Genomic DNA, 10,286 nt, shown 5'->3' on the forward strand with positions numbered 1-10,286 from the left:
GAATCTGTGAATCTATTACAACACTGGCTTAAGAATTTCTTCCCACTGATAATTTGAATTTGTCCTTAAATCAGTTACCAAAGTACGAATTTCTCTCTTTCTCTCCTCTCCTATTCTCCTCTCTCTCTCTGTTTCTCTCTCAATTTTCAGCCTAATTATGGGTAACTCTCTGTTATTTAGAGACTTATTATCCAAGCTCATTACGAGTAATTATTCAGTCTGGAGGGGAAACAGCAACACTGTTAGTTTAATTTAATGCTTACCTAGTTCACTTAATTAGCAATAAGTCTTGGCAAAATGAGGGAATTCACGGGGTCCTGGCTTGGTGGGAGGTTGCGGGAGGCTGAGTGCTGTTCTTGGAAAGATAAACAAGTTTCCGGGCAGGATGTGGACGAGGCAGGGCCTGAGCTGCCAGTGAGCTGGGCCCTGCCGTCTGTCCTGGCCAAGGCTGGCCCCGAGAGTGAAGGCCCGTAGATTACATGGGCTGGAAGGACCTTAGGTCAGGTAGCACTTATTAAGCGCCTGCTGTGTGCCAGACCCCATGCGAGGGGTTGGGTCAACCTTATTTCTTATGTCCCACCTGCGGGACTTGTATATTCAAGGTAATTTAGATCATTCAACTCTTATAGTGAGTACTTCTCTTTTTGGCAGTCTTGCAGGAATTGTTATTAGTCAAGGAGGAAGTTTCCCTTCTGATGCGACTGTGTCTTTTACATCTCACTCACCTTTTCACAAAGCGGGGGCCTCAGGCTCAGGGCTTTGTGCAGGCAGCAGAATCTAGGTAGAAGTGAACGTCATTCAGCTTTGATTTTTTTTTTTATTTTTTTTTTTTATTTTTATTTTTATTTTTTTTTGTGAGGAGATCAGCCCTGTGCTAACATCCGCCAATCCTCCTCTTTTTTTGCTGAGGAAGACGGCCCTGGGCTAACATCTGTGCCCATCTTCCTCCACTTTATATGGGACGCCGCCACAGCATGGCTTGCCAGCAGTGCGTCGGTGCGCGCCCGGGATCCGAACCAGCGAACCCCGGGCCGCCACAGTGGAGCGCGCGCACTTAACTGCTTGCGCCACTGGGCCGGCCCCGATTTTTTTTTTTTTTAAACCACGTGTATTCTTTTTTTTTTTTTTTTTTGCAGGGAAGGACTCGCCGTGAGCTAACATCTGTTGCCCATCTTCCTCTTTTTTTTTTTTCTTCTCCCCAAAGACCCAGTGCGTGGTTGTATATCCTAGTTGTAAGTCCTTCTAGTTGAATGTGAGCCACCGCCACAGCATGGCAACTGACACACGAGTGGTGTGATTCCGCAACCGGGAAACGAACCCAGGCCTCCAAAGCAGTGCAAGAGCCGAACCTTAACCACTAGACCATCAGGGCTGGCTCCAGCTTTGATTTTTAAGATAGTTTTCATCTATTTATGGCAAAGGATCTTAGCTTTCCATGTATAGAAGTGATGTAAAGTTTGCACTGTAGTAAAAATAAGTGAATTTAAAAATAAGTCATGCAGAAAAGGATAGGGTCAAAAGAAGTCAAGGTGGTGCCCAGATGTGGAACACTCCCAAGGAGAGAGAATGAAAAAAGGCCGGTTCAGGCCTCTGGGTTAGAGGTTATGCAGCCAAGGGGCCAGCAGGCCACCGTCTTCCATCCCCATCTTCCATGCCCTGGGCAGATGCAGCAATCAGGCAGAGACATCAGCTAAATCCAAGTGCCACCTCCCTTAGAGCCTTTCTGACTCAGGGCTCCTGGCACCCACCAAGGGATCAGAGCAACCCTTCTGACCACCTTTCACAGCCCACCGCAGGCTCTCGAAGTTTCTCCCAAACCCCCTTTCCAAACCATGACATCCCAGTCCCTTCCTATCCCTCCTGTCACTCCCATTGCCCCTCTGCCATCTCATAGACTCATTCTCCCCAGTCCCTCATTAGACCTCCTGGCCCCCCTTTATACCAGTGGGTAAACTGAGGCCCAAAGGAATGACTGCACAGCAAATTAACGGCAGAGCCACGGCCGTGCTGAAACACCTGCCCTGGCGAAGCCCCGGTGCGTCCATCCCAGCGTCTGCACAGCTGGAAGTGCCACCCCCACCCGCACCCACGAGTTCTGGTACGTTTGTCCTGTTGGCCCATCCAAGAGTCAATGTGTCACCCCTCCTAGGTGACATTTGTCTCTTGGAAGGATTGTTTCTACCCACAGAGTGGTGGGTGGCAGGGTGGGCCAAGGGGTCCGCAGAAGCATGCCACCATGCTTTGTAAGCACCGCCTTTGGCTTCTGCGGGGAAATCAGGAGTATTCAGTCCACGTTCAAGTCTTCCTCTGCCATGAGGAAGATCCCACGGGGACCTCAGGGCCAGGGTTTGTCCCGTGGAGCCATCCTTGGGGGTTTCCCACCCCCACCCAGCCAGAAACTGCCCCAAGACACCAGAAAATGAAAGCAAAGACGAAGAGGTTCTGGAGCGAGCAGAACGTCTGTTCTCATTCCAGCTTTATTGGTGGCTCTGTAGCCACCTGGGGGCCCCAGCTGCTTGCTCAGGCCAGCCTCTTGCTCACGCGCTCATAGGTCACGCCTTCGACGGTGGAGAGCTGAAAGAAGCAGCCAGGACACAGGGAGTCAGTGCAGGGGCCCCAGGGTGACCATGGGCACCGCTGGAGGAAGACTGGCCTCCCGTCCCAGCCCCTAGGAGAAGCGAGTCAGCTGCACCACTTCTCTGAGCCTCAGTTTCCCAATTTATTACACGAGTCACTGTGCAGACTCAACGTGGTGAAAGTGCTAAGCAGATATTTGGGGTGACGTGGCTCTTCCCATGATAACCGTCCAGCTGTCTGTTCATTTCAGTTCACCTAAGCCAGGCACTTCCCTTGAATTATCCCGTTTAACTCTCCCAGCCACACTGCAGGGTTGTACCCATTGTACAGATGAGAAAACGAAAGTTTGAAAAGTCAAGTGACCCCCTCTAAGGTTGAGGGGCCACAGTCAACCACTGCATTGTACAGCGTTTATGGAGCACCTGTGTTTGGTGATGGGAAGATGGTCTCTGCCCTCTGGAAGTATAAAGTTTTGTGGGAGGGCCGGCCCTGTGGCTTAGCGGTTAAGTGCGCGCGCTCTGATGCTGGCGGCCCGGGTTCGGATCCCGGGAGCGCCCCGAGGCACCACTTCTCCGTCCAACGCGAGGCCGAGTCCCACGTACAGCAACTAGAAGGATGTGAACCTATGACGTACAACTATCTACTGGGGCTTTGGGGGGAAAAAAACTGAATAAATAAAATCTTTAAAAAAAAAAAGTTTTGTGGGAGAGGCAGGGAAGAGGATGCTATTCAGTGAAGGCCCACTGTGTGCCGTGCCCTGGGCTCAAGGCTATCGAGACACACTGTCATGAGATGTGAACACATCATCAGTTGATCCTGATACCCAGCAGAGGAAAGCAGCATTCTCACGGGAAGGGAGTGGGTGGCAAAGGGAGTTTCATGGAAGCAGTTTTGTCAAAAGGCAGCAGTGTGAAGTGATGTGTGATTTGCATATGGGATGAATGGAAGATTGAGAGGTGGGGGGACGCTGAAAGAAGGGAGGAGGCTGGGGCTCAGTCTAGAGGAGAGGTGATGAGACACGGCAGGGGGCGTTGGTGGTGGGCTGGAGGCAGGAGGAGGGATGCCCACAAAATGCGCTCCCTGTTGGCGGAGAAGGAGGGAAGTGTCCGGGATGATTCTGAGCCACTAGAGATGGGAGGTTTGCAACCGAGACGGCTTCTCTCTGGTGCATGTGCATTTGTTTGTGTGCACGCCTGTGCCCTTGTGCACGCATGCATGTGTGTGTGTACATGTTTGTGTGCATGTGTACATGTATGTGTGTGACAACCCTGAACTCTGGGCACTGCTCACACCACACAGGCTCCCTGGTCAGGAGCCTCTAGGAATCGAGAAACAGGTTTGTTCTGTTTGAGAAGATCAGTTCTCTTGTAGGGCACAAATCTTCTTCGGTTCTCCTGCCTCTGTCCTCCCTGCACACCTCACAGGCTGGGGAGCCTCGCCTCTGGGAGTCAGAACCCACTGCTGACATTTCATCTATAAACGTGTCCAAAACTTTCATCAGAACCTCCAAGGGGGCCAGGCCCGTGGCGTAGTGGTTAAGTGTGTGCGCTCTGCTGCTGGCAGCCCAGGTTCGGATCCCGGGCGCCCAGCGAGGCACAACTTGTCAGGCCATGCTGTGGCGGTGTCCCATATAAAGGGGAGGAAGATAGGCACAGATGTTAGCCCAGGGCCAGTCTTCCTCAGCAAAAAGAGGAAGGATTGCCATGGATGTTAGCTCAGGGCTGATCTTCCTCACACAAAAAAAAGAACCTCCAAGATGGGGCCGGCCCGGTCACGCAGCGGTTAAGTTCTCGCACTCCACTGCGGCGGCCCGGAGTTCGCAGGTTCAGATCCCGGGCACGCACCAATGCACCGCTTGGCAAGCCATGCTGTGGCAGCATCCCACATAAAGTGGAGGAAGATGGGCACGGATGTTAGCCCAGGGCCAATCTTCCTCAGCAAAAAGAGGAGGATTGGCATCAGATGTTAGCTCAGGGCTGATCTTCCTCACACACACACAAAAAAGAACCTCCAAAAGGTCAATTTCCATCAGGAAAAAATGTATAGTCACTTTTGTCCTTTATATATATATTTTTAAAACATTGTTTATCTATTTATTTTTATTTTTATTTTTTTAATTAAAATGAAGGAAGGAAAGAAGACCCACTGGCCTGGGAAGAGCAGGCAGAGGGCCTAGTCTAGAAGTCAGCTGATGGGCTCTGCTTCCACCACAAACTAGCTGTGTGACCTTGGGCAAGTTGCCTCCTGTCTCTGAGCCTCTCTGACTTCTCTGTAAGATGGGAATAATAGGAGTGTGCTGAGCCTCTTGGGCCACATGCTCCTTTCCTCTAGACTGGGCTTAAGATGAGGAAAACAAGGAAACGAGAGAGAGATGGGTAGAGAGACAGAAAGAGAGAAGGAGGAGATGAGGAGGTGGCAAACCCTGCCTCCCTCATCATTTCCCTTCTGCAGAGCTGTGGGGAGGGTAGACTGGACCCCAGGGGGCTCTGGCCCAGGACACAGGCTCAAAAAGTGGGAATGAAGTGAGGAAATGCCTTCCTTTTCCTTGAGCTTCCTGTCCATTTCTTTCACCGGGGAAAATTCTGGAGCCCCAAGGGGAAGTGAGATGAAGGGCCTCCTGGGGCAGCACCTTCAACCTGAGTTTACAGAGCATGGAAGGGGTCAGTCCCCAGATGTGTGTGTTGGCCCTGCTAGCATTTTAAAAAATGTTTAACCTCATACACAGCTGGTTGGAATGCAAACTGGTGCAGCCTCTATGGAAAACAGTATGGAGATTCCTCAAAGAATTAAAAATAGAAATACCCTATGATCCAGCTATCCCACTACTGGGAATCTATCCAACGAACCTGAAATCAACAATCCAAAGAGGCTTATGCACCGCTGTGTTCATTGCAGCATTATTCACTATAGCCAAGACGTGGAAGCAACCTAAGTTATCCCTCGACTGATGATTGGATCAAGAAGATGTGGTGTATATATACCATGGAATACTACTCAGGCATAAAAAAAGACAAAATCGTCCCATTTGCAACAACATGGATGGGCCTGGAGGGTATTAAGTGAAGTGAAGTAAGCCAGAAAGAGAAAGACAAACACTGTATGATCTCACTCATATGTGGAATGTAAACCAACACATGGACAGAGAAAACTGTATTGTGGGTACCAGGGGCAATGGGGGTGGGGGGTGGGCACAAGGGGTGAAGGGAGACATGTATATGGTGATGGACAAACAAAAATGTACAACCCAAAATTTCACAATGTTATAAACTATTAAAACATCAATTAAAGAATAAATAAATAAATAAATAAATAAAACAAAACAAAACAAAAAAACATGTTTAATTAGTTACCAACATTTAACAGGCTGGAGATTTCACACAGAGGTGCAAATTTCCAGCTTCTCTTGAAAAATCGGAAGATTTAGCAGGGAGAGTCTGAAGTCCCTTGTGGAAGTGGAAGGGAGTGGTGGCTGCCCTTGCAGGGGCCACCCGGACTCCCCCTCCATTTACACTCTGGGAAGCGTCCCATGGGCTTCCCGGCTTGTGCCCCTGAGGTGACTGAGTATGGGCACCAGAATCAGATGGCCTAGCGTCAAATCCCAGCTCGGTCATAAAAGCTATGTGCCCTCAGGCTAATCAATGAGCCTTCCTGTGCCTCAGTCTCCTCACCTATAAAATGGGGATAAAAATCCCTAACAGGGTTATTGCGAAGATCCAATGAGACAATGTGTTCCCCATGCTCGGCACAGAGTCTGGCGCAAAAGGAGGGGCTCACAAAGCCGGCTGCCCAGAGGCCCGCCTCTCAGGGACCATGGCTGGGGCTGGAAGACTGTTCTGACCCACTGTCCCAGGAACCAGCAGGACACTCACCTCCACCAGCTTGTCATCCACAATCTCCGAGGAATAGTGATAGTTGGGGGTGACCACCACCAGCTTCCCACCCTCCATCTGCACAGTGGCCTGGAAGAGAAGCATGACGGAGCCTGGGTTGGCTGAGGCCCCCAAACACAGGCCAGCCACTAGGGGGGAAGAGCCTGCCGCAGCCCCAGCAATCCTCTTCTGGGAATTACTTGGCCTTATACGATATACGATCACATACTATATCCAAAGATAGAGATAACCTGCACAAGTCACTCAACCTCGCCGTGCTCAGTTTCCTCGTCTCTAAAATGCGGGTGGTGTGTGGGCCGGCCCGGTGGTGCAAGCGGTTAAGTGTGCACACTCCAGTGCGGTGGCCCGGGGTTCGCCGATTCGGATCCCGGGCGCGCGCCGACACACCACTTAGCAAGCCACGCTGTGGCGGCGTCCCATATAAAGTGGAGGAAGATGGGCGCAGATGTTAGCCCAGGGCCAGTCTTCCTCAGCAAAAGGGGAGGATTGGCGGATGTTAGCACAGGGCTGATCTCCTCACAAAAAATAAATTAATAAATTAATTAAATAAAATGCGGGTGGTGGGCCGGCCCCATGGCATAGTGGTTAAGTTCAGTGCGCTCCGCTTCGGCGGCCCGGGTTCATGGGTTTGGATCTGGGACATGGACCTACACCACTCATCAGCCACGCTGTAGCAGCAACCCACATACAAAATAGAGGAAGAGGAAGAAGATTGGCACAGATATTAGCTCAGGGCGAATCTTCCTCAGCAAATAAATAAATAAATAAAATGGGAGTAGTAACTATACCTACTTCATAAAGTGATTGTGAGGAGGAAATGATTTAACGTGACATATGTAAAGTGCTTAGAACAGGGCCTGGCTCGTGCTGAGTGCTCCTTGTTAACTACAGAGTCAGTTATGATCATCATTATCAGGATGACATTGATGTCATGCAATGACATCAATTGCAGCATTGTTTGTAAGAGTGAACAACCTCAGTATCCAACCTAGATGATCCACCGATAAATGACCTAAATATCTACCAGTGAAGGAGTGTTAAATAGATGATAGGGGGCTGGCCCCGTGGCCTAGTGGTTAAGTTTGGCGCACTCTGCTTCAGTGGCCTGGGTTCGGTTCCCCGGCGCAGACCTACACCACTCGTCGGAGGCCATGCTGTGGTGGAGACCCACATACAAAATGGAGGAAGACTGGCACAGATGTTGGCTTAGGGCGAATCTTCCTCACCAAAAATAAATAAGTAAATAAAGGATAGCATTTCTATCCTATAGGACACTGCAGCCATTAAAAAGAATAAGGCAAATCAATATGTGCTGATCCAGAAACACTCCATGAGAGATTGTTAACATTTTTAAATACCCAAGTGGCAGAATATGAACATTATGACTGCTTATTCTCCACCTTGGCAGCCTGAGGAGCAAAGTGCTCATGGTCATGGTTGGGGGCTAGAGGGGACCCAGAATGGGTGGAAGACCTGAGGGACCAGTCCGGATAGGATGGGGGCAAACAGCCACCTTTTACTTCCTTTCTACCCAAGATTGCAGCTTCAAACACAGATGGGTCTGATTCTGGGGTTATCAATCTCTAGGCTGTACTGAGAGGCAGCATAAAAAAGTGGTTATGCTCTCTAAAGCCAGACTGCCTGGGTGTGAAGGCCGGCCCCTGCTGTGTGACCGGGCAACCTACTCCAATGGCTTGGCTCAACTCCCCCATCTATAAAATGGGATAGTAATTGTAGTGACCTCGTAGGATTAACTGCATGAATGTGTGTGAAGTATTCACCAAGTGTCTAGGATAGATTAAGTGCTCAGCAAATGTTAACAATTTTTGCTGTCATTATAGTGTCCCTTATTGACAATAGCCTTAAAAACCGGGAGCGGTTAAATTGCTAAGTAACTCAAGCTCCTACTGCTGGAGGCCAGGCTGGAGAAAGAAGCCTCTGCTTGGGGAGCAGCCCCAGGGGAAGTGCCGGAAACCTGGGGAAGGAGGGAGGGGTGGCCAGCGGCTCTCACCTTGAACTTCTTGCCCCCCATGGTCTCCATCTCAGACTCCTTGCCGATGGTGAACTTGTTGGTGATGGAGGGGCCCCCGGGGTAGTGCTGGGACCAGGTGAAGGTCTGCCCATCCTGCTGCACCTCCGAGATGGTCTTCAAGTTTCTGCCCTTTTCAGTAGTCTCGGTGGGGAGCCCTGGGCCCGGGGACGAGCAGAGCAGCCATGTCAGAGCTGCTTATACCCTGTGGCTTTGGGAAAGAGCTTTCCTCCCCTGTGGCAGGCGAGCATGGTGATGAAGAGCACAGACCCCAGTTCTACCACGACCCATGTGGCGTGGGCAAGTCACGACCTCTCTGAGCCTCGATGTTTTCATCCACAAAACGGGGATGATAAGGCCCATGTCACAGGGCTGTTGCAAGGATTAAAGTGATTGTGTCTTGTAAAGCTCCTGGCATATAAGTGACAAGAAATAACAGCTGCTCTTCTGATAGTACTATAACATAAATATAACAGAAATTTGCCAAGCTCACAAAGTTCTAGAATGTATGGGACCATCAAGACAGTCTCCTAACGCTCTTATTTCACAGATTAGGAAACGAAGACCCAGAGCGGGAAAGGGGCCTCCCAACATCTCAGTGGGGGTTTATGGCAGAACGGGCTCTAGAACGAGCCTGGCTCACTTCCAGTTCCACACTAGACTGCTGCAGGTGAAGCCAAGCCACTGTTCCTTCAGGGCCACTCACAATAGTTGACCCCAAAGGGCTCTTGACTCCCCAAGGATCCAGAGCACATGGGCCCTGCTCTCAGGGCCTCCCTGGCCACCAGGAGGAGGGCACAGGTCCCCTGGCGCTGTCCTCTGAACCTTGACAATTGCACTGCCTCAGACTTAGCGCACCAAGATTTCTGCAGGATTGTCGAGTCTACTGTCTCATTGGCTCCTCACAACCAGTGTTGCAAGTCTGAGCAGTGAGGGGAGTGGGATCTTTGATCTCTGCCCACAGTGCTTAGCACAGTAAGAGGCCCTTGTTTGTTGAATGACTGAGTGAATGACTGGCTTGTCAAACCTGGTCTCTATGCTAACCCCTTGGTCACCTCTCCCCCGGCAGGATGTGGTGACACCATTCATCATCTCATCATAGGGTCCTGGGTTCTAATGACCTCTGCCACTGATTTACAAGTCATGCTGAGATGCCCCATCAATGATATTGGGTTGGCCCTTGCATATAGCAGGTGTTCGATAAATGTTTGAATGAATAAACCAGTCGTGTCTCCACTTCACCAATTACTAGCTGTGTTACCTTGGACTAGTAACTCGACTTCTCTGGGCCTCAAGTTTTCCATCAGAAAGTGGAGAAACTAATATTCTCTGAGTGCATTAAAGTCAAAGAGTCATATGGTTCTTATTAGCCCCAGAGCCTGGAACAAAATAGTTGCTCAACAAATGAAGGAGTGAATGAGTGAATAAATGAAATCCAGGGATTTGGGTTCCTGGCCCAGAGCTGGCTGGGAGAGAGCAGCCGGGGAAGGGGTCTTCAGGAGGTCACTCACCGATGCGCGTCATGAACTGGTCATAATTCTTCTCACTCTCGATCTCATACTTGCCGGTGAAGGCCATGCTGCTGGGAGAGCTGGAGGCCAGAGAGCGCGCGAGTGAGGGAGAAGGTTCGTGGTGCGGAGGCGTCTGGTGCCTTGGCTTATAAACGCTCCCAGATGCTGAGCTCAGCCCTTAAGTCACCCCACTTCCCTCTCCCACCCCTGAAGAGGCGCTTGCTGTTTTATGATGTGGGCAGGACCTGGAGGCTGAGCCCTGAGGTTATTAACCTGGGG

At 50.4% G+C, this 10,286-nt stretch overlaps 1 protein-coding gene across 1 annotated transcript; it reads right to left on the reverse strand.

Moving 5' to 3' along the window:
- Positions 1–2,520: 2,520 nt before the first annotated feature.
- On the reverse strand, positions 2,521–10,077 carry FABP6 (fatty acid binding protein 6). The gene is made up of 4 exons (XM_004428571.3): positions 10,008–10,077; positions 8,479–8,654; positions 6,447–6,536; positions 2,521–2,574 (listed from the first exon to the last, which is right to left on the reverse strand). Exons 1-4 carry the CDS (start codon positions 10,072–10,074, stop codon positions 2,521–2,523), a joined length of 387 nt encoding a protein of 128 aa, XP_004428628.1. The 5' UTR covers positions 10,075–10,077.
- Positions 10,078–10,286: the final 209 nt, after the last annotated feature.

This window comes from Ceratotherium simum, chromosome 4 (assembly GCF_057802395.1).
Source record: "Ceratotherium simum simum isolate JZ-2026a chromosome 4, ASM5780239v1, whole genome shotgun sequence".
NCBI lineage: Eukaryota > Metazoa > Chordata > Mammalia > Perissodactyla > Rhinocerotidae > Ceratotherium > Ceratotherium simum.

What these genes read in the sequence shown, in the direction of transcription:
- FABP6 (XM_004428571.3), bottom strand. Translation starts at nt 10,074, where the DNA reads ATGGCCTTCACCGGCAAGTATGAGATCGAGAGTGAGAAGAATTATGAC. An exon ending in CCAGTTCATGACGCGCATCG is followed by an intron (nt 8,655 to 10,007) that starts GTGAGTGACCTC and finishes CCCCGGGCCCAG; the next exon opens with GGCTCCCCACCGAGACTACT. An exon ending in TGGATGACAAGCTGGTGGAG is followed by an intron (nt 2,575 to 6,446) that starts GTGAGTGTCCTG and finishes TGCTTCTTTCAG; the next exon opens with CTCTCCACCGTCGAAGGCGT.